At 46.3% G+C, this 24,940-nt stretch overlaps 1 protein-coding gene across 1 annotated transcript in view; it reads left to right on the forward strand.

Annotated features, from left to right (window-relative positions):
• Nucleotides 1–24,600, forward strand: part of slc49a4 (solute carrier family 49 member 4) — a 60,868-nt gene extending 36,268 nt beyond the window's left edge. The window contains exons 6-9 of the mRNA XM_056289786.1: nt 6,560–6,627; nt 12,769–12,896; nt 16,636–16,818; nt 24,431–24,600. Coding sequence (XP_056145761.1) covers nt 6,560–6,627; nt 12,769–12,896; nt 16,636–16,818; nt 24,431–24,546 — 495 coding nt within the window. The 3' untranslated portion in view covers nt 24,547–24,600. The remainder of the gene's footprint in view (nt 1–6,559; nt 6,628–12,768; nt 12,897–16,635; nt 16,819–24,430) is intronic.
• Nucleotides 24,601–24,940: the final 340 nt, after the last annotated feature.

Raw genomic sequence — 24,940 nt, forward strand, 5'->3', positions numbered from 1 at the left:
CAAAATTATTCAAACAGTCCTGAATTAAAATTTAATCCCAGAGGGTTTTATAATCAGATTACACTCTGCATGATACCCCCTGTCTTTAGAGCCTCAGTTGGGATGAATAAAAATTCCATAGAAAACTTGTTTGAGAATAAAATGGGAGCTACCTCAGAAAGAACATCAGAAGAGGGATCCCTTTGTCATGAAGGGATAGATAAGCAATAGGTAGGGCGTCTGGGTAGCGTAGTGGTCAATTCTGTTGCCTACCAACATGGGGATCGTAGGTTCAAATCCCCGTGTTACCTCCGGCTTGGTCAGGCATTCCTACAGACACAATTGGCCGTGTCTGCAGGTTGAAAGCCAGATGTGGGTGTGTCCTGGTCGCTGCACTAGCACCTCCTCTGGTTGGTTGGGGTGCCTGTTTGGGGGGGAGGGGGAACGGGGGAATAGTGTGATCCTCCCACGCGCTACGTCCCCCTGATGAAACGCCTCACTCTCAGGTGAAAAGAAGCGGCTGGCGACTCCACATGTATCGGAGGAGGCATGTGGTAGTCTGCAGCCCTCCCCGGATCGGCAGAGGTGATGGAGTAGCGACTGGGACGGCTCGGAAGAGTGGGGTAATTGGCCAGGTGCAATTACGGAGAAAAGGGGGGGGGATCCAATAGGTGTTCTGTGGACAGAGTAGACAAGCAGTTAACAGATTTACCGTAACCACTCGGTGAAGCACCTAAAGATTACACCCGGTATAGAGAAAATTATGCATTATATATACAATTATTACAGAAGTTATTGCAAAATAAGCAAAACCGTATGATAACATATGAATGTAGGGGAAACAATGGCATCCTCCACAGATGCTGTCATAGAGCAAGTATGGCCCCATGCATCAATACCAGTTTAGTACTAAGGCACCCTCAGGCACAACACTTGCATAGATGGACAGACTTGCGCAGATTGAAAGGGATGCACACAACCAACACAAATGGTGCAGAAGCAGGAAAAATTCATTCAGTAATACACAGGATCTGATGTTAAATCCTTCATGCGGAGGGCTACACCGCAGAAGCCCAGTTCAACAGAAAAACGTCCCAAACCTAACCCTACATATAAGTAGGACATTAGGCTGTGCTGTCACAAATCTAAAGCATCATCTATACATGCCCAGCTGCCATCGCCCGCACCAAGAAGGCTCAATCTAAGAACCACCACCGGCACTATACATGTCTGCCCCCACTAAACCCCACTAGCAAAGCTGAGCTTCACAAACACCCTAACTTCAAGACAAATACAGCTGAATTAATAGTTTTAGATTGCATGAATTAAACAGGGAAACCTTTCCATCTTTCACCTGTTAATTTTCCCTCTTTTCCTCCCTATCTATCTTTCACCCCTCTATGTCTGTCACTCTCCCTCCAACACTTGTGGCCAACGCAGGTTCTCACTCATCTATTCGGCTCGTCTCTCCGCATAATGTTTTAAAGAGCCTAGTCCAGCACGGCTGTATCAAGTCCACAGAGCTCTCTTTTGCTCGCCTGAAGAAGAGAGGCCATTACGAGAAAGCACTCGGCTGCTCGTGATCCAGTTCGTCCGAATGAGAAGTTCATAGTCTCAGACTCTTCGCAGCTCCGCTTATAATCTGCGTCTGAGATTTAGAAAGAGAAGAGAGAGAGAGAGAGGCAAATAGAGGAGGGAAGCTAAAGATCAAGCGCAAGATACGTTTGCTTCTTTTGAGCACTGACAAGTGTGCATGTCAAGAGACAAAGGCAGAATTATCAAGGTTGTTCTCCAACAGGTTGCTGCTTGAGAGATCACACACGGAGGATGAGTCGCGTCTCGTCACACCTTCTCTATCTCTTCATTTCTTTGTCAGCGCTGTGGAGCGCATAACAAATTGTTCAATGGGTTCCATTTGTTGTCAAAGGATTTCTTTTTCTCTGTCTTCCGAGTTCCTTTTTATCTGAGCTACTTAAAAACATGTCTGAATTAAAGTCTATGGCAGTGAAGCCAGCGCCGTTAAGGGTATCGCTCAAGGGCACAAAAATTAAATTGAAGGAAAACAGACAATGAAACAAGATGGCAGTGCATCAGAATGAAGTGGAATGAAGTGTGGAAGGGGTACTGGTGCAAGTTTCAGAGTTGTTTGTTCTCGAAGCCAAGTTTCAACGGAGAGGAAAAAGTAATGAATTTCCTTGGTTTTCACTAAAATTAGCTATGCTCCAGTGTGTCTCGCCACCACCAAACTGTGACCTTGATTAATCCAGATATCCTGTTTGTTGGGAGGTCCACTGATAATGTAAGACCCAAAACAGTTGAACTTGTGAGACAAGGAATGGCATATAAGTGAGGAATATTACTTTTCAGGGTGCTATTTATTGTTAGACAATGGTTCATGGATGCAGGAGTGCCAGTCTTTATTTAATTAATAGCAAAGTTTTGGGTTTTTTTGGGGGGGGGGTTTTCCCCCCTTTTTCTCCCCAATTGTACCTGGCCAATCACCCGCTCTCTGAGCTGTCCCGGTCGCTGCTCCACATCCTCTGCCAAACCGGGGGGGGGCCGCAGACTACCACATGCTTCCTCCGATACAGGTGGGGTCGCCAGCCGCTTCTTTTCATCTGACAGTGAGGAGTTTCACCAGGGGGATGTCATAAGTGGGAGGATCATGCTATTCCCCCCAGTTCCCCCTCCCCCTCGAACAGGTGCCCCAATTGACCAGAGGAGGTGCTAGTGCAGCGACCAGGACACATACCCACATCCAGCTTCCCACCTGCAGACACGGCCAATTGTGTCTGTAGGGACGCCCGACCAAGTCGGAGGTAACATGGGCATTCGAACTGGCGATCCCCATGTTGGTAGGCAATGGAATAATCCGCCATGCTACCTGGACGCCGATAGCAAGGTTGTTTTTCATGTTTCGCCTGTTTTCTGCAGCCCCCTTCTCGCATCCATGTGAAATGCTTTTGGGTCTGTCTATGTCTCTGTGGTAACTTTAAATATGCAACGATAGCCAAGGGCGAAGGAACAATGCAGTACTATAAAGAACAGCCTCATACTCTCTATTAATTCCCTAATCCTCTCCATTAATTATTTTCATTACCGTACAGGTGCGTGCACGCGCGCACACACACACAGATACAGATACGCCCTTCCTTTCTGTCTCATTCTGGTACCTTCTCCCTCTCTCTGCGACTTATATGTGCCCAGCCTGCGCCAGTCTGTGTTATGAGCCAGGTGTTACTCTGCTTCCAGGCGGAATCTTCCTCTGCCTCTCTGTCTCTCTGTCTCTTCTGTATGTTTCTTTGTCTCTGTGCCTCCCTTTTTCTCTGTTTGTTTGAAAATCAATACAGAGGCAGGCTCAATCTCGATCTGGTCTCTATTCAATAACTTCCAATCATGTCTCCCTCTCTCATACCCTCATCTCTTCCTCATCTCCCTCTCCCTCTATCTCTTTCATGCTCACTCATTCTCTCTCTCTCTCTCTCTCTCTCTCTCTCCCTCTATCTCTCTCTCTCTCTCTCTCTCTCTCTCTCTCTCTCTCTCTCTCTCTCTCTCTCTCTCTCTCTCTCTCTCTCTCTCTCTCTCTCTCTCTCTCTGCTCTTCTTCCACTTAAATGTCACCCGCCAATCTCAGTGCTGCAGTCTCACTCTTCAGGGGACCGCTGCTTCTTGCCTCACCCGCCCTCCTTCCCCTCAATGACCTCTGTATTGCAGATGTCAAATGCTGTCTTTAATCTGTCAGCGTGCATGTGGGTGACTCGGCGGGGAGTTGGCAAATGCAACCTTTTCCCCTTTCTTTCTTCAGTCGTACATCTCAAGGCGATTACTCTGTCCTGCCTCTCACGCCATTTAGTTGTTTCTCCTCCTCTTTCCGCAGTTTCTTTTCCGTCTCATCCTCTTCGTCCCCTCTGACCTTTTTGCGTGTCTTTTTAAACCAGGCCAAATATTTCACCCCCACTAGCACCAAGGCCAGTTGTCTGATGAGTTGTAGCCGCTTTCTGCAGAAAATACATCCTGCTTGCCCTGCAGTGACAACAATTTAGGCAGCAGGGATTGATTCCATAAATAACAGACTGCAGAAGAGAGACACGCAGAGATCAGCTGGTCAGGAAGACAGCAGCAGGAGGCGATCTATCAGAGAGGAACAAAGCAAGCAGGGGATGGCTGCTACTGAATTTGGGGCTCAGAGCCAAGAGACAAAGGAGTGTTTTGAGTGATTGCTGAGGTCTTGAGGTCGTAGTAGGAGTCAGACGTAAATGGGCTGAGATACAAGGCGTGACTATAGGCCTCCGGGCATAAGTTTAGGATAGGGGAATGGGGTGAAAGCCAAGACGATGGACACACTCAGGGCTCAGATGTCGGTGCTCAGACCACGATCCCATGCTATGGATCTAACACAGACAATCAGAACAACGAGATCCCGGTTTTAAACCACAGAAGTATCACAAGACATACTGTGCTCCGCCAGGGGACTCATTGGTAGAGTCAGTTAAGATGAATGTGGCACAGAGCTCCACATCATCATAATGAGTCAGCCTCCGCAAACCAGTCCCACGCTCCACTCATCAGTCATCTGTAATGCCCCCCTAATGGAAAGTAGCCATTAATAATTCACAGAGGTGGAAGGCTGATCCATAAATGTTGCTCCCCTCTTTTAGTTTGATTACAAAGATTTTTTTTTGTTTTATTCCTTTACAGTCACTTGTGATATCAGAGTGCAGACTCTGCCTCCAAACAAAAGACTTCCTGTGGTTAAAAGACCGTTTTTATGGATTTTCTGGGATTAGACCGACTGCATTGGTGTTGGAACGTCATGTTGTACCAGTGCTAAGGATAGGGTCTTTGATTAGAGACTTAAAACGGCTTATAACGAGAGACAGATAGAATGAATTAAGGAAAACAAACGTGCTGATGTGCCAAGAGCCTGGCATCTCAGCTTCTCTCACACTGGCAGCATCAATCTCCTGTTTATTGACACAATTGTGGAACGGCAGACATGATTATGCTTTAAATCAAGTGTTTTTGTTTTTGGGGTTTTTTTTATTTTTTATTTTTATTTTCAAGGCATGAGGAATACTGCAGTTAATTAACTCTCCTCCCGCACATGAAACAGTGTTTTGCATGCCAGAATTGAAATGGCTCATTGAGCAATTTATGTTCAGCTTTTTAAATTGGTGCAAACGCTGATGTCAAATTATATGCCTTTGATATACTTGCATCTGTGTTGTGCAACCTACATGGATTAAAAAAAAATCCTCAAATAGGTTGCAGTGGGTGATGGGTGCTCGGGAACACTTGCGTGGCAAGGTCTCTATGACAACAGTGGAATAGGTCCCCCGTCCTCTCCGTTGGTGTTACTTGACTACATACCAAGCTTCCTCGGGCTATGCAAACTAGAGACAGGCACATGAGGTTTTAGCATCTTGCAGGAGACTGTGCTTAAATGGACTGCTTGGGAGCAAGATGAATTACATCAAATATGACAGAATTCATCACTTCATAGGTCTCAATACATTTTCCATATCATAGCGCTGAGTCGCTTGTTCACTTTTATTCATTATACACTTATCTGACAGGGCATTGCGACGTGTGATTAAGTGACATGCGGCAGATCCTACTTTAGATTCTGGTCTCTTGTTTCAATTCTCATCTAGTTAGGTGGGTTTTGTGGGAGTGAGTTATTGCCATGGGAGATTAATGGGAGCCAAACACCTTCATTGGCTCTCAAAGATGTCCTTTTTTGGTGTGCCAAACACTAATTGGTTTATGTGTGTGTGCGCGATATATTCATGTTGGGATATTCTTACACGGATTCTTCCTTAGAGTCGTGGTTCTGCCAGGTCAGTGTGTTTGCTTTTGTGTGGGTGTAAAATAAAAAAATAGGACATCAATCTCAAACTCGTGCACAGGCCACTTTCATTTTCTCCAACAACAAAGCTGACTGGCAATTTCTGAGAGTCAGACTGATTGACTGACAGTCCTTGGGAGAATTCAAGACACTGGATACCTGTGACCTATCCAGCTATTCCCAGGACAGTTACCAGCTGTGAAAATTCAGTTTCTCAATTTATTTTCTCTGCTCTGCTCTCTTCTCTTCTCTTTTCTCTCCTCTCCTCTCCTCTCCTGTTCTCTTCTCTTCTCTCCCGTCCTCTCTCCTGTTCTCTTTTCTCTCCTCTCCCGTCCTCTTCACTTTTCTTCTCTCCTATTCACTTCTCTTTTTTCTTTTCTTTTCTTTTCTTTTCTTCTCTTCTCTTCTCTTCTCTTCTCTTCTCTTCTCTTCTCTTCTCTTCTCTTCTCTTCTCTTCTCTTCTCTTCTCTTCTCTTCTCTTCTCTTCTCTTCTCTGCTCTCCTCTCTTCTCTTCTCTCCTGTTCTCTTTTCCCTCCTCTTCTCCTCCCCTCTCCTCCCCTCCCCTCTTCTCTTCTCTTCTCTTCTCTTCTCTGCTCTCCTCTCCTCTCTTCTCTTCTCTCCTGTTCTCTTTTCCCTCCTCTCCTCTCCTCTCCTCTCCTCTCCTCTCCTCTCCTCTCCTCTTCTCTTCTCTTCTCTTCTCTTCCCCTCATGTCTCTCTCTTTCTCATGCACAGGTGGATGCAGGCTGGATTGGGTTTTGGTCCATAGTTGGCGGCTGTGTGTTTGGCGTGGCCATGGCGAGGTAAGTTAGATTGTTATCCATTGTATCCAATGCTTGTATATTAGTGTGCTACTATGGCCTACACTCCAAATACCTCTACACGGGCAAAGTACTTATGTGTGAGCAAGCTTGCCTGTAACACCCGCCTCACACAAAGACATTCTCTTTCCCAAAAGATGTTCATGGACCCAATGAAGCATCAAATTGAAGAAAAGGCGTGTGTTGTGACACTTCTTTTACATCCTCTTAGTATGCTTCCATTCATATGCATGGGAATATGCAAGCTGCTTTCTGTCTGGTAGGCTTGGCCATGCCTCTCGAGCCCAACAAGCCAATAAAATCAGCATTAAGTGCCTTTTGCTAAGTGTGGTCTTTGCTGAAGAGTTCTCTGTTGATTTGCATTACCGCAGCTTGTATTTCAATCTCTTATCCTGACACTTAGGAAGCACTGTTGTGTTTATAATATTACAGTAGGAAACCTTCATAGCTCCTCATAAGGGAGGACTGAGTGGGTTGTCTTTAGGTAAATGAAGGCGTCTCTCAATTCCCTCAGCTCAGTTACAGTGTTTTTCCTAATGTATGATCTGAATTCAGACATGATGTGATAGAGTGAGGAGAATGGATGGGGAGTGGTTACTAATGCAACCACCACTTCACCGCCATTGATAGATAGAGAACCACACTGCGGGGACAAAATGTGGAGTCTGCAGAAGTAAGGGATTTGTTCCCCCGCTGACACATATATGCGTATAGCGAGCGTGGGCTCTATCAGCACTTCCTGTCAGGGCCAAATGTTTTCCTAAAGTTGTAATCAGGGAAATGAGCCCATAACTCTCGCTGCTTATCGATAAAGTGGTTTGCAGCACCAGTGGGGTAAATGGAGATGTTGGATTATTTGCGTTGAATTTGTAGACTACGTCAGTAATCAGTAGAGGGATTTATGAGTCTGTCTATGCTACAACACTTGGTAGTTCTATAATATTCAGCTTTATGGTCTTTTGACAGGATGTTGTAGACAGCCGTTAAAAATGTAACTAACGTGGCCATCCGGGTGGCATAACGGTCTATTCTGTTGCCTACCAACACGGGGATCGCTGGTTCGAATCCCCATGTTACCCTCGGCTTGGTCGGGTGTCCCTACAGACACAATTGGCCATGTCTGTGGGTGGGAAGCCAGATGTGGGTACGTGTCCTGGTCATTGCACTAGCGCCTCCTCTGGTCGGTCGGGGTGCCTGTTTGGGGGAGGGGAGGAACTGGGGGGAATAGCGTGATCCTCCCACGTGCTACGTCCCCCTCGTGAAACTCCTCACTGTCAGGTGAAAAGAAGCGGCTGGCGACTCCGCATGTATCAGAGGAAGCATGTGATAGTCTGCAGCCCTCCCTGGATCGGCAGAGGGGGTGGAGCAGTGGCTGGGGTGGTGCAGAAGAGAGGGGTAATTGGGCGGATACAATTGGGGAGGAAAACAAAGGTGGGAAAAATCCACACAAAAAAAAAGCAACCAACTTGCTTGGTTGGTAGGATTTATGTATGGGCCTGTCCTTGCAATTATTTGTGTGACTTGTCTTGGTGAAAGTACAACCTCTTTCAAGATTTGTGTTTTAATATTTTGTGATATAACTAGTTCTCATTTGTGACTCATAACACATAATAGATTTTAATTTTTCATTTATTTGCTCACCCAAAACATTCGTCAACCTGCCTGAACCTGAATTTGTGATTAGTAAGATGTGAAAGACATACTGAGTAGCATTCTGCCGCGTGTGGCTTGTAAACAGAACTTAAAAACTTAGCCCCTGCTGCCTTGCTCAACAAGGCGCAAAGCCCACAACCCCGAATTGCTTTTCATCCCCATTCTCTCTTTCAACGCTCGCCAACGGTGGAAAGTCGAGCTCAAATTCACTCTGGTTTTGGAGCGAGCCCTGTCTGCTTGGCGTTTCGACTCGCTGTATTTTTTCATTTTTTAGGTGTTGTGTCTGCCATTATGTATGATTTCAGCTGTAATGATCTAGCACACTCGCTGAACACAGCAGTTTGTAAGAATCCCACTCTCTACAAGCATTGCTGGTGGTTATGGGCACTGACTGACAGACCCCCTGCCAAAAGGTTGACACCAAGAAATGTCCCGAACATTCAGGAAACAAGAAGCACAGACAGAAGGCAGCATGTCTGCAAACAGACGCTGACACGCATTGCCAAAGGGCCACAAGTAATGACTGAGTTGGTACATTTCTGGAGAGGTTCATGCTGTCTCAGGAGGGCAAATCCTGCTCAGTATGCTGTTAAATTGTAAGGCTAAGCCAGATCACAAATGTAAGGTAACCTGTCATGATTTGTGGCAGCCACTCCAAGGACATAGAACAGCAGGAGGCAGACAAGCACGTTAAACATTTTAATCACCTAGCTGATGCTCTCCGTCTCACATCTCCTCCATGATTAGGTCGTCCGTTGGACAGACGCACCCTAAAATGCAAGTTGGCTGGTGTTACTGAATTAGTCAAAACATCTTGGAAACGCGGTACAGTGGCCCAGAGGTTAGCACTCTCGCCTCACAGCAAGAAGGTCCTGGGTTTGAACCCTGGGGCTGTCCAATCTTGGGGGTCATCCCAGGTCATCCTCTGTGTGGAGTTTGCATGTTCTCCCCGTGTCTGCGTGGGTTTCCTCCAGGTGCTCCAGTTTCTCCCACCATCAAAAAGACATGCATGTTTGGTTTAATACTCCTGTCTGTGCCCCTGACCGAGGCATAGCAAGACAAACTGGAGTTGATCCCCGGGTGCTGCACAGTGGCTGCCCACTGCTCTTAGCTACACAACTAGGATGGGTTAAATGCAGGGAGGAATTTCCCCGCGGGGATTAATATAGTATACAAAAAAAAAACAGTGAATACCTTGGTAACTTTCTCTCCTTCCTTTTCCCTTTCTCCCCCTCTCAGACTCTACCTCTAGCTATTTTCCCCCACCTCCTTCTCCTTATGCCCCTGGCTTGGTCCCCAGCACTGCAGTATGCAATGATTCAAGTGGATATCCCTAGCTAGCTTGTCTTTTGCTAATTGTCTCGGTGAGGTAGTGATCGAAGTGCAGTTTTTGCTCTTGCTCTGTCCCACTAGCAACTCGGAACATGTTAACCTTGAGATGTATTATGAAAATGCCACTGCCTCTTCCTCTTGCTCCATTAAGTGCAGAGAGCTTAGCTCAGAAAAATTGCCTCTGGGTAGTGTGGCGGTCTATTCTGTTGCCAACCAACACGGGGATTGCCGGTTCGAATCCCCGTGTTACCTCCGGTTTGGTTGGACGTCCCTACAGATACAATTGGCCGTGTCTGTGGGTGGGAAGCTGGGTGTGGGTATGTGTCCCAGTCGCTGCACTAGCGCCTCCTTTGGTTGGTCAGGGCGCCTGTTCGGGGGGGGGCTGGGGGAATAGCGTGATCCTCCCATGCGCTATGTCCCCCTGGCAAAACTCCTCACTGTCAGGTGAAAAGAAGCGGCTGGCCTCTCCACATGTATCGGAGGAGGCATGTGGTAGTTTGCACCCCTCCCCGGATCGGCAGAGGGGGTGGAGCAGTGACTGGGATGGCTCGGAAGAGTGGGGTAATTGGCCGGATACAATTGGGGAGAAAAAGGGGGGGAGAAAAAAAAAATCCAAACAAGAAAAATTGCCTATATATGAAAGAAGTTTTGCATTGTTGGTGTTGTACGGTTATAATTAAGTGGGTTAAAATCGATCCTGGAAATATTAAATTTGTCTTTGTTTTTTTTAATATGGGGTTGTTTGAGGGTTGGTTTGGGGTTGGAGGAATTGCCCGTATCAAATGAACATTGGCTTTATGTTAATGATTCATTATTTGTGCCATGAGGATGGGTGGATTAGATAGATGGATGAAAAGGAGTTCAGCCCTGTGACGGACTGGTGGCCTGTCCAGGGTGTCTCCCCGCCTGCTGCCCAATGACTGCTGGGATAGGCTGCAGCATCCCCGCGACCCTGACCAGGATAAGTGGTTTGGATAATGGATGGAATGGATGGATGAAAAGGAGTTTTTCCACAGAAGGGTCAATTAGCAGCAGAATGCTCTGAGGTGTGTGACACACATTTTGGAAACTTTTTACAAACGATCTGACCTTTCTCTAATTGTTTGGCTTAGCCAGAAGCAGCTCAGAGCAAAGAGACAACGGCAACATCAGTAACCACTGCTTTTTTGCACAGATTGGGAAAGGAGGAGAGAGGAAGGAGTAAGTTTTGCTCGTTGTCCTTCCAATGCTAGCCCCAAGGAAAAGAGGGAGCGAGAGGAGGAGATACGAGCTTGGTGTTTTGTGCATTCAGAATGGAGAGGCTGCAGCCAGGCAATACTTCAGGTTAATGAGAGATTTGATAGAGCAAATGGAAATGGATCTAAAATCCCAGCCTAATTTGTATTGCCAATAATCAGCATCTCCTTCTTGATCATACAGTGGCCATCATATTACACCATCTACATCTGTTTGGTAATTTTCCGCATGTCCCTCATTAAAAATGAAGACGGGGCCCAAATGATAATATCAGACTGAATGGCTGTTCCATAATTCCAGGGATGCAAAGTACAGAAAATGGAATCTGATGGGACATGATTTAAGAAATGTTATTTTGATGCCCAATAAATCTTGTTAGAAGGGCGTAAGTTATAGGGTTTTAACTCTGACGTCACCTGACAAGATAGACGTGGCCTCTTTCATATCACAGATTGTAATAAAACCTTGAGTCAAATCTCTGTAGATGTTCTGTATTTGAGGCAGATGTCTCTGTTGTTCAGATATGGCAGGAATAGAAAGAAAGCAAAAATTGTGATAAGACCGTTTTTTACAAGGCTGAAGCATGCATCCAGTGACTTTTGTTTTTAATTCCAGGCTCCACTCAGCAGCATTGGGATACATGGCGCTGTGTCAGCTTGCTAATCAGTGATAAGGCCCTCTATCAGTAGATTTAGGGACCATCAGAGGTAGCATTCAGGAAATAAGCTACTTATGTCTTCTCTCCCATGAGGCTCAGATTGGAAGTGATACAGAGGAGTAGGCGATGATCCCCTACCCAGAGAGATGAGGGCTTGGCTGCATGCAAACTCAGGATTTGGTCCTAGTTTGGCACTGGGCACGATGGAGCATCCGTGGATAGTAGCCAGCAAGTGACAAATGATAGATAGATGGGGGGGGGGGAATCTGAGGGCTGTAGCGCTGATGAAGGGGACCAAACTGCTCCGGGCAGAAGCAGTCACTTGGCCCTCTTTCCAAACCAAACTTCTCTCTCATACTCAGTCAGAGCATTCCTGTAAACCCTTATACCATAGCTACACCTCAACTACAGATCTGTGTAGCAGAGACAGAGAAAAATCTAAAGACCACCTTGCTGGAACTGTCAGAGGGAAGATGTTGTCGTTAGCTGTTTGAAAGATGATTTTGCTCATCACGTGGCATTTAACATACTGACAAAACTTCATGCCTTAGCCAACTGATTAGACGAATCCCACAGGTATTTTTTTTTCACTTACAGTTAATTTTTCAAGTTCATTCATCTCTTCCGAAGTGTCTTGTCTGTGAGCAATAAAACAAAAGCAGTTAGCATCTGTTTTGGCTAGGGGCCTCTGTATGGTTTTGTCTAGGTCCTCGCAAGCGCACAAATGCATACCCAGAGGAATGGGAAAGAGCTAACAAATGGCAAGGGTTCGGCAGAGGCTGCGAAGAGAAACAGGAAAACACTTGGGGGTTTTCGAGCAGTCTGACAGCTTGTCTTGAACAGTATCGTCCAACAGGCATCTCATGGCCGCCCGCTTGACTGACTAGACAAATTAGATCACGCCTGCTATGATGTGCATGTGTAACAAGTGTGAGGCAGAAAACGATCGGGCCTGGAGCTGAAATGATGTATGCGTCTCTAGTAATAGATTATGACACAAAGTCGCAAAAGACTGACACTGAGAAAATGCTCCATATATCATTGTACGTGTGAAGGATTCCTATTTCATTTTGACAAAATTATACCTTATTTTGTTGTCTTTACACACTCTGTCTGCCTCTTATCAATTTTAGGGTTGAGGTTAATGAAGCAAGAAGGTGTCGAGTTTGACCCCAACCCTTCTGTGTGGAGTTTGTCTAACTCATTGCTCCTATCTTCTCTCTGCCCCCCTTTCTCTCCCCCAGATTTGCAGACTCCATCCGAGGGATGCTGAAGCTCATCCTGGTGCTGATGATGGCTGGAGCTTCGCTGTCTTCCACCTGGTTCACGCTCACCTGTTTGACAAGACTCACTCACCTCCCCTCCACCGCAGGTGGGTCCAGCACTGAATCACGAGAGTGTCACTCAGCAGAAGGAATGATTCAACTCTGAGCCAAAATTAATTCATTTTCTATCTTGATGCACAGAAGGTTTGCCAAATGTGGGCTAACCGTTTTATATAATTCAACAGAGTTGTTAAAGGGGGATGGAGGATAGTTTCCTACTTTTTTGACAAATGGGATTAACTACTGTATGTTTATGTGAGCACAGTGGCCCAGTGTTTAGCACTGTTGTCTCACAGCAAGAAGGTCCTGGGTTCGAACCCCAGGCTGTCCCAGGTTCTTTCTGTGTGGAGTTTGCATGTTCTCCCTGTACCTGCATGGGTTTCCTCCAGGTGTTCTGGTTTCCCCCCACCATCAAAAAAAAAAAGACATTCATGGTAGGGTTGGTGGCACGGTGGCGCAGTGGTTAGCACTGTCGCCTCACAGCAAGATGATCCTGGGTTTGAACCCCAGGGTTGTCCAACCTTGGTGGGTCATCCCGGGTCTTCCCCTTTGTGGAGTTTGCATGTTCTCCCTGTGTCTGGGTGGGTTTCCTCTGGGGGCTCCGGTTTCCTCCCACAGTCCAAAGACATGTAGGTCAGGTGAATTGGCCGTACTAAATTCTCCCTAGGAATTAGGAATGAATGTGTGTGTCTGTGTGTGTGTGTGTGTGTGTGTGTGTGTGGGTGGGCGGGCGGGCCCTGTGATGGCCTGGCGGCCTGTCAAGGGTTTCTCCCCGCCTGCCACCCAATGACTGCTGGAATAGGCTCCAGCATCCCCACGACCCTGAGAGCGGTTAAGATAATGGATGGATGGATGGATGTTAGGGTTAATACTCCTGCCTGTGACCCTGACTAAGGCAATGGAAAGAAGAATTGGAGTTGGTCCCCGGGCGCTGCAGCTGCCCACTGCTCCTATACAATAGGATGCGTTAAATGCAGAAGACACATTTAATTGTAACCTCTACAATGACAGAATAAAGTGGCTTTCTTCTTCTTCTTCTTCTTCTTCTTCTTCTTCTTCTTCTCTTTATGAAACACTTGTGGGACATTTGATGACTTGGTTTCATCAATATCAAACAGGCTGTTTGGGTCGTTGACATAATGATAACATTACTCATGAGCTGCTACTCTGATTGGCTGGCAATATTTCTGGCTCCGCCCCCCTCCCCCCTTAACAGAAACAATGGCTGCTCTACCAGAGGCTACCTTGCTCTCGACATGGGCAGCCTTATACAAAATCTAGGTTACTTGCCCCTGATGTGACATCACAGAAGGGGCAAATCTGAATAACTTGTTCAAATAGTTGGTATTTGGTTACATAAAAAAAAAGCTGGTGTTAAAGAGATGTTATTCTGTGAAAGCATTAAAATGGTACTCCCCACTGACAGCAAAATCAACCCCAAGACAAGATCAAGCTTGTTTTCTATAATACCTCCAACAGTGGTGTGGCTAAATTAGCTCCGTATTCCTCCTCTGTGGTTTATATTTAATACATATTCAACAAGATCAGTCTGGTAGCAGTCACATCAGTGATAAGCATTGTTCAGTCCACTAATGTCCCTATTTGAGTTTATGTTCCCCCTCCCACCTGTATTTCCCCAAGCCAAACAAACAAGCATATTCTCTTCACACCTATTGATTCTAGCCATAATCATCCATCATTATTCTTCAGCCTTGGTGCTGCTGACTCTCTATCCCCCACCCTCCCATCCTAGACACTGGGAGCCCACAAAAAACAGGCTCCAACATCACTCTACCTGGCTTACATAGGAGAGTGGCTTGGTCCTGAAACAAACTCTGCCAAATACACCCTATTATCCCCAGGAGGGTGTTCAGTGGCACATAGACGGATCAATGTAATCTGCTCTCGGTTTTTGTTGACAGCGTCGTGCTTGTTTTTTATTTTGGGGGGGTTTTTTTGTTTTGTTTTTTTGCTTTTTACTTTATTCACTTACATAGAAATAGCAAAAAGTGTTTGTTGTCTGTGTAGCTTTTCTCTGCATGTCAGGCCTAACTTTTAATCCTTCCTGGAGCCATCAGTGCCCGCTGCCTCCGCTCATTTACACAGCTCATTAGGTGGTCCTCAACGGCAAAGGTTAACGCTGATCACATGCCGTGTGTGTGCTGACGTCACCGAGACGCTCTCCCTTTTCTGGAATGTGCCACTGCCTCGTGGGAAGTGAAGGCTTATGCCTCTCGTAATCATGTAAGCAAACCCAGAGGGTGAAGTGCTCATGTTAAGTGTTAGATGCCTACACTTCTTTAGGGTTGAGTAAAAACAGGCAGGGGAGTAGCTGCCCCTTGATGATGGGACAAGTCGTGCCCCCAGTTCCCCCCGTCACAAGCAGGCAGGCGGGCAAGGCGCCCTCAGAGGCACTGTGATTAAAGGGACAAGCAGGCTAATGGTGAGCTCATTTGAACCAATCTGCTGTGATAAGGGGGATGTTAGGAGCTGTGGTGCTCCAGAGGTGATGCCTTAATCTATGCACACTCACACACACACACACACACACACACACAGCTTCACCACCCAAGGCCCCTCTGAAAGTGCCACAGCTGAGACCAGACCATTTTTGGACAAAGTACATCTAGCTACTCATGGAACACACACATCGACACACATATACACACACGCACATACTTAGAAAAACTAGCACAATTTGGCATTGACTGGTTGTGTGCGATAATGCTTGAACTGTATAATTAATGATTTGAAACCGATGACCTAAATTGGAACATTCTGAGAAATAAATGAAGCCAACCTTCTTCACAGCAGGTTTTCACAGCCTGTGGATTTTCCCACATCTACCACCCACTGCTTAGCTACCATTGTTTCTTCGTTATCAAAGCACAGACACATTGATATCAGACTGCATACGTGGCAGAAAAAAAAAACAAACCTGTAGGGGGATTTTGTTCTTGGAACTGCTGCAGTTCACTTACGGCCTTTCACTGATGCTCTGCTTTTCTTCAAACACGTGGTGTTGAACCAGGAGCACTGACCTCCTTTTTCCCCATAATGACTCGATTGTCTATCTTCTTTCCAATGTATGTATCCTTTCAGCCTTTTCCTGGGACATATCCCTGAGGCAACAGTAGCATTTAGAAGTCCCATACAGAGGACATGTCCTCTCTTTCAAATTTCCAGATTAAAGCTTAATTCAGCATTGGAGAGGCTAACCAAAACCTCTGGGGATCTTTTTAAAGAGCTGTGTAATAGGAGTGCCCTCAGTTACAGCATAGCATATTAAAAAAGACCCAGAAAAGGGATCCATAGCGACAAATTATGGGCGGTATGGTGGACCAGTGGTTCGCACTGTCGCCTCACAGCAAGAAGGTCCTGGGTTTGAACCCCAGGGTTGTCCAACCTTGGGGGTCATCCCAGGTTGTCCTCTGTGTGGAGTTTGTATGTTCTCCCCGTGTCTGCGGTGGGTTTTCTCCAGGTGCTACGGTTTCCCCCACCATCAAAAAGACATGCATGTCTGTGCCCCTGACTGAGGCATGGCAAGTCGAACTGGAGTCGGTCCCCGGGCGCCGTACGGCAGCTGACCACTGCTCTCAGCTATACAGCTAGGATGGGTTAAATGCAGAGAAAGAATTTCCCCATGGGGTTGAATAAAGTAGTAAAAAAAAAATTAGATGATCTGTTTACCCTTAATCCCCTCAGCTCCGATTGTATCACAAGATTGTGGAATTTTTAAATGATTTTTAACCTTCATTTTTCTCTCAATCCTTGCACCGTTTGCAGCCACGTTGTACACGTCCTGCATCCTGGTGGGGATCTTCATCAACAGCAGCATTCCCATCTTCTTTGAGCTCTTCATCGAGACGGTTTACCCGGTCCCTGAGGGCATCACCTGTGGAGTGGTCACCTTCCTGGGCAACTTGGTCACTGGCCTGCTGCTCTTCTTCCTCACCTTCTACTGTACTGGTAAGAAGGGAGGACCACCTGTTCAATGACTCCAAACAATCTGTGATGAAACTCTGGTTAATTCAAAGTGTTTTCAGTAACTCTAAGTCTTAGATGTGGAGGGTTTTTTTTGGGGGGGGGGGAGTCGGGGTTCGGTCAGCTACCAAGATAGTCTGGGAATTGTCTAGTGTCAGATGTCAGCTTTTATTAAGTTGCAACTATTGAATCATAATCCTTCCTCTTGATGTAATACTTGCCATGGCAGTTTATATTCAGTCATTTCCAACCACTGAACAACTTATCACAACCTGACAACCCTGGACACAGTCTCAATACAACAGGACCGGGTACATACGGAGTCACTATGCATTGTCATTCCAAAGCACCAGCCAGCCAGAAAAGAGGTTGAGTACTGTGGTATGAGCATTAGCAAGCTGTGATGAAACAAAGCAGGGATGGATTCATATCCATGATGTCTTCGTGTAAACACTGCACCATCACTTTCGAAAGAAAAGCAAACCCCAAATGTCTTCCGACAGACCACCTTCCCGGGTAAAGGTATGGGTTATTGTATAAAATTTTAAGCTCAGGTCATTTTGATAGAGAATGTTCTTTTTTTTGTCTGAAAGATTGTGCTGATATCTGATGGAGGATGAGAAAAATGGGACATGTAAGAAAAAGGTTCATCGGCGGTTTAGCCCAGGTTTTATGTCTCTTATTTGCAGCCCAGTGTGGTTTGATCGAATACCGCAGCCCCACTGCAGAGAGGGCAGCAAGTTATTTTATTTTCTGTTCCTCTGGATTTCACAAGAGCCAGAGAAATCAAAAGTCAACAGGTCTCAGACAGCCATGTCTGCCTCCATATGTGTGTGTTTGTCTGTGTGACTTGAGCTCAGGTGTGTTCCAACGTTAGCCCACCTCCACTGTGTCATTTAATCGCCTCTCTGCAGTTCATTTAACCTTCTAAGGCTGGCAACAACACCGAGCTTTGATGGATAATGCTGAGAGAGAACATGACACGCACATACACACACACACACACACACACACACACACCCCTCCTCTTTGTTTGAGTAAATAGGAAATATATTCAATTTCAGACCTACATAACTATTAAAAAGTTTCATCCTTGGGCGTCCAGGTGGCGTAGCGGTGTATTCCATTGCCTATTGTAGTACCTGTAGTCTTAAGTACAGGGCAGAGACGGCCGCTGCTCACAGTCCAATACAGAAGGGGTGAATATTGGATTATTTTAGATTTTTTCTTATTTACACGGTGATGGAAGAAATTTAGTTTTCACAGTAACATTGAGTGTGACTATTGGACTACAATCCTGATCCCAAGTGATGTGTGTTGAGTCAGCAGAATACTAAGAACATGATAAGTCATTGATAAACACAAGTATGTCTCATAGATTGTGGGTATACAGAGAGCAGCATCAGGTAGACTGAGATGGTGGCCGCTGCAGCCCAACACACACACACACACACACGGTAGTATAGTATCCTCTCTGGTGCTGAATGACTGAGTTATGGACTAGTTGATGTGGACTGAGTTGTGTGTGTGCGTGCTGGAGTGTGTGTACGTGCATTTGCATGTTTGTCTGGGTCTACATGAGTGTGCCAGCTTGTGCTCTTGCATGTGTTTTTCTGTGTATGTGGACTTTATGTGTATCTAGCTGTTGGAGCTTGTGGTATACCATGTGTGCATACTGTTGACTCATTGCATGTGTGTGTGTGTGTGTGTGTGTGTGTGTGTGTTAGCTGTGTAAGCACAGGACATCTGACTGATTCTGAAAACTTGGCTGCAACAGCCAGCGAGATGATCAAGCTTTGATAATTGAGCTTTTTACTGCTCCTTCCCCTTCATATCTCACCCTGAATGTGTGTCGCGGTGTGTGCGACACGTGGAAGCTCTTCAGTCAGACAGCGCACACTCCGGTGCAGTCGGACACACAGTACATGACAGCTCTGAGATTATTTTGTTGACAACATGAATAGTTTTAAGGAGTGTAGTGGTAAAAAATCCACCATCCAAGTGCTATTACGTTACAACCGTTGCTGCTAAGTGACTCTGACAGCATCCGTGGCAGACAACTAACCATTGTGCCCATATTCTCTATTTAGTTTTTATTGGGCTCAACTCTATGGCTCTTTAAATTGCCAGAGTTGCTGGTAAATTCTGTAACTGCATCAGGGAAAAACAGCCTTTCTCAATGACAGCCATGTTTTGAATTAATGTGAGTATTGTGTAAATTCGCTGTGAAGGTATTCTAGTTGGCCGTCTCATTCTTCTCTGTCCCTCCCTGCGTACCGTAATGGATGTGGCAGGTAATATAAAGACTTCAAAGGCAATAAATTCATTGTAAGACCCGTCCATTTTTCACCCCCCCCCCAACACCTCTTTGGTTTTGAAAATTGGCAATCCAGGCCTCAAAGCGGCATTTGGGGCATATTTGGCGGCACGGTGGCCCAGTGGTTAGTGCTGTCGCCTCACAGCAAGAAGGTCCTGGGTTCAAATCCCGGGGTTGTCCAACCTTAGGGGTCATCCCAGGTTGTCCTCTGTGTAGAGTTTGCATGTTCTCCCCGTGTCTGTGGTGGGTTTTCTCCAGGTGCTCCGTTTTCCTCTCACCATCAAAAAGACATGCATGTCTGTGCCCCTGACTGAGGCATGGCAAGTCGAACTGGAGTCGGTCCCCAGGCGCTGCATGGCGGCTGCCCACTGCTCCTACCTACACAGCTAGGATGGCTTAAATGCAGAGTGTAATTTCCCATGTTATGGTTCATTTCAGGATATCTTTTTTTGACTGCCCACTACCCAACAGTGTATTGCACAAAAGTGCAGCTCCTGTTCCTCAGAAGCACAGATGCGTCTGTCAATTTACTGCCATAGCCATTTTAAGATCTTCAAGGACCTGAATCTTGGTTCACTGAGCCCCAACTATGTAGTAGCACTCCTCCTGTCTCCAGCCCTGCTGCCATGTATTAAATTCCCAAAGTCTCGGAAAACCTCCAGACTGACAAACGCTAATGAGGACTCCGGGCCACACAACTCCACCTGTCGCTCCCTTTTTTGATTCCATCTGCTGTGGGTTTGTGTGGTCTGGTGTGGTACGGTGAGCAGGATACAAAACGGCGGAGAGGCACTGGGGAATTGGAGAAGGAATAGGTGGACGAAGAGGAGGTGGAGGAATACAAGGAAGAGAGAGGGGGCGCTGAGTTGCTGTTGAGCTGTGTGGCATTAAAGTCTCCTGCATAGGGGAACCAGGCGTTATTCAATGGCAGTGAAATAATTGACGCTATTCTGTAGTCCTGAGAATGAAAAATTGTTCCTTTGTGCTTTTCGTGCTCGACTGTAGTGAAAAGATGTCTTTGCAGGCGGACTTTTTCAACCCCCTGTGAAGTGTGGAGGTGTAAAAAATAAAACAAGACCAGAAAAAAAACATTAATATTGTGTACAATTCAGTCAATCCTGTGAGAATGAGGAGGGTTTTTTTTTTTTACTGTTGTTATATTTGGGAGAGTTTTGAGTTATGAGTAAGGCACAGCATTGACAGGGCGAATGTGAAGAAGTACATGAGGAAAGTTTATGTATGCACACTCACACACACACAATACACACAAATGTAGAGACACACACAGACTTTTTTTTTTTTAAAGTTTCCCCCTTTTTCTCCCCAATTGTACTTGGCCAATTACCCCACTCTTCCGAGCCGTCCCGGTCGCTGCTCCACCCCCTCTGCCGACCCGCGGAGGTGCTGTAGACTACCACATGCCTCCTCTGATACATGTGGAGTCGCCAGCTGCTTCTTTTCACCTGACAGTGAGGAGTTTCACCAGGGGGACGTAGCACGTGGGAGGATCGCGCTATTGCCCCCAGTTCCCCCTCCCCCCTGAACAGGTGCCCCGACCGACCAGAGGAGGCGCCAGTGCAGCATCCAGGACACATACCCACATCAGGCTTCCCACCCGCAGACACAGCCAATTGTGTGACCGACCAAGCTGGAGGTAACACGGGGTTTCGAACTGGTGATCCCCGTGTCGGTAGGCAACGGAATAGACCGCCACGCCACCCGGACACCCACAGAGACTTAATTTGAACATTACCGAAGACATGCACACCCAAGTTCATGCATCAAGAGTAAATATTTTCACATTCATGGTAAAGAGGAAGTAATGGTATGCTTTTACACGATGACGGATGTTCTTGGTCTGAATTGTTGCCCATCTTTTCTTAAACAATGAGCTCCAGAGGCCGCTGTACAGGTTACATTGAGTCATATTGCAATCTCACATTAATTACGACACCACACTGACCTCAATTATGACTGATTTGGGCCATAAGATGCCCATCCCCACACGTCTCAATCTTCATCTGTAGCGACAACTTGCTGACTGTGGCAGCTGCCGTAATAGGCTGTTAATATGATGGACCGTCTGGTGTTCAGTGATGCCCTGCATGTAGCGGGACCACTCGAAGTTTGTGTTAGCCGTGATCAGTTAAGTTGCCCTTTTTCCCCCGCTGGATGTCCAGCGGTAATGTTTCAAATAAAGCAAAGCACTCCGGCTGAGATCATGCTCTGCTCCCAAAATGATGTGCTTTGCAGGTTTCTTTTGTACTTCAGACTTTTTTCTAACTGTTCAAACTTTCCTGTCTTCTTTTCCTACTTTTTCCTCCTCCCAACCTCTAACATTAAGTTTTAATCAAATCTATATAATGTGGGTTTTTTTTCTCCCATTCCGCCCCCCCCCGCCCCCACCACACACACACACACACACACACACACACCGTGATGCTGGCCCTTCCCTACTTGCTGTTTGTTAATGGGGAACGATGGAGCCATTCATTCATTTTCACTGCGGCACCTTATCGAATTACTCAAGAGGTCCTTTAGCTCAGCGTTTCCCAACCCAGTCCTCAAGGAACACCTCTCCTGCAGATTTTCATTGTAACCCTGCATAGGTAGCCCTGCTTGTACTTACTCAACCAATCAGCTCACAGCACTTAATTATGCAAGGTGTGCAACATCTGACATAATTCATTGCTGATTGGTTGAATAACTACAAACAGGTACTTATTCAGGGTTTCAAAGAAAATCGGCCGGATAGGCGTTCCTTGAGGACTGGGTTGGGAAACACTGCTTTAGCTCATGTTAGCATTCATTCAGAGATGCAGGAGTAAACAGACAGACACACACATACACACACACACACAGTGCGTGTCCAACTTAAACTGGATGAGAGAGGGAAAAGGAGAGAACACTCCATTATTAACCTACCTCCATTCCAGGTCTCCCGCTGTCCAGCTCAGGCACATCTGATTAATGAGGTTGCTTTAGGAGGTCTGACACCGTGCCACAAACATCCTCACTCAGACTTTTACCCTCCTACCCGCTCTTACCTTCTCGCTCGACATCTCTAGCCCTCTTCTCTCTCGCCTGTCCCTTTCCACCATTTGTGTGGCACAGACGTGTGGCACGGGACCAGGGCACCCACACACACCCTGCGCTTGACCGCCACATCTCATCATTTACACAGAGGGGCCAGGCCACTCCGTGCGCAGCACACCGAGTCTCTCTCGGCATTGATTCGCCCGCTCGCCTCGGGCCCGGGGAATGGATCGAAAAACATGAATTGCCCGGCATGCTGCGATTGAACCGTGCCAGGTGTGAATTGAGATGCCTTGCTCCGCAGATGTCCCCTGGGGGGGATTGGTTCTGTGTTTTGACCTGATTTCTTTATATTTGGTCAGGCTGGTTACCATGGCCCCAGCAGCTGCCTGTTGCCACGGCGTCCTCGGTCCTGGCTGAGAGCTGCTCACTGTGGAGTGTGCACAGTAGACTCGGGTTAATGCCTCTGTTGGGCCTGACACAACACATCACTCATCCGGCCTACACTTTGTTGACACAGCCACGTTATATTAAGTGCCATCAATAGCACTATATTGGTGGTTTGTGTGTTTATGTACCTCTATGTTTTACAATGAGTGTGTGTGTTTGTGTAAAAGATAGAGATTAAAAGATAGAGCGAGAAAGCGAGAGAGGGAGAGAGGGAGAATCTGCAATCAGAGCCACAGCATTGTGTTGACAGCCACATAGGTTTGTCCATACAAAGAATTTGAGGTGTGCATATCAAACACAACCCATAACACTTTACAAGGTGGATTATGTAACTGGAGGATTCAGGGAACATGAAGAAAGTCCCTGAATGACACCCTCGCTTTCTTCTCTGCAGTCTACAACAAGAAAACTAACTAGTTCATAAATAGCTAACTTTTGCAAATAATAGGTCTCTGCCATACGGCGTTCACAAATGAAAGTCTTGCATTGTTCTTTGTTTGGGTTTTGTTTTTGTTTTTTTAAATTTCTTTTGGCATTTTTTTGTTTTTCCTTTATTGGATAGAGGATAGTGAAGTGGCCGACAGGAAACAAGGCGAGAGAGAGATGGATGTGGCATGCAACAAAGGTCAATGGCTGGAATTGAACCAGGGATGTTGTGGTTATGTGGCTTGTGCCGTAACCATTCGGCCACCAGGGCACCAAAGTCATTGTTAAACATATATAGATATCTGGGCAATATCAGAATGAGACACAGAATCAGTCTTTTTGAATACAGTATAGATTGAAAAACTAAATTGAAGTTACACAGCCAAAAATTGCACAAACTATGCAAACTGGCATATGCTCACTTAAGGTTGGGGTGCACGTTGCTTTTGTTTGCTTCATTATACGGGTGGTGTTCTTACTGATAAGCCATTAGACCAGTTTATTATTTCAAAATTATTCAGTCCTCCTCCATACTCACTCCAGTTTGGTTAAATGATATGTATACATATATTTTATTATGACAAAATATGCAATCACATGTTGTTGACGGCTCCATGGTTGTGTACTAAACACTATGTTGACAATCAGTCCAGATTCTGAATAGGTCAAATCCTACATGTAGGCATGAATAACATTTCTTTCAGGTGACAGGGCATTCTAGTGGCTAAAAAGAGAGGCCCATGTCAAAAAAGGTCAGGTTCAGGGCATCCGGGTAACGTGGCAGTCTATTCCGTTGCCTATCAACATGGGCATCTCCGGGTTGAATCCCCGTGTTACCTCCGGCTTGGTCGGGCATCCCTACAGACACAATTGGCTGTGTCTGTGGGTGGGAAGCTGGATGTGGGTATGTGTTGTGGTCGCTGCACTAGCGCCTCTTCTGGTCAATCGAGGCACCTGTTTGGGGGGGGGACTGGGGGGATAGCGTGATCCTCCCATGCACTACGTCCCCCTGGCGAAACTCCTTACTGTCATGTGAAAAGAAGCGGCTGGTGACTCCATGGGTATCAGAGGAGGCATGAGGTAGTCTGCAACCCTCCCCGGATCGGCAGAGGGGCTAGAGTAGTGACCGGGACGGCTCAGAAGAGTCGGGTAATTGGCCGGATACAATTGAGAATTGGGGAGAAAAGGGGGGGGAAATCCCCCCCTGAAAAAAAAGGTCAGGTTCATAATTGGTCATGTGGCCTTCTGGAAGGGCCCTCACGCTGGACTCTAAGCCCGTACCACCTACTGGCTTCTTTGTAAGTTGAATAAGTAATATCAGCTAAATGAATTAAACATAACAGTGAAACTTCTCTTCTCTCCATCCAGAGCTGTCATGGCTGAACTGGTGTTTGACTGGCTCCTGTCTCTTCAGTCTGGGCCTCATCCTCTTCTTCAGGGAGTCCTACGACCGCCTCTACCTGGACGTCTTTGTCTCCGTCTGACACAAGCAGTGTTTGGGGGGGGGGGGGCAATCTCTTGAATAATAATCATTGCACAAAAGAAGAGGATTAAAAAAAAGAAGGGGGGGGGGTCCGATGCTCTTTCAACGATTTTATGGTGTAAATGTGTATTTGACCACAGTGATGATGCGTGACATCATACATTGACTGTTCAGCCGACGAGGAGAGGCTTCAGCGAGCAGGAAGAGTTTCTCTGTCGACGTTTACTCTTTATATGTGACTGACTTTGTGCCACACGGCCATCCGATGCATCGTTGTGTGTTTTTATATAATGTCAGCCTATGTTTGTATGTATAAGAACACTTGTAAAAATTTAATTTTTTTAGCCAATAATGGGCATGAGGGACTGTAGTTGTTTACAGGTGATGTAATATTT

The sequence above is a fragment of the Lampris incognitus genome, chromosome 11 (assembly GCF_029633865.1).
Source record: "Lampris incognitus isolate fLamInc1 chromosome 11, fLamInc1.hap2, whole genome shotgun sequence".
NCBI lineage: Eukaryota > Metazoa > Chordata > Actinopteri > Lampriformes > Lampridae > Lampris > Lampris incognitus.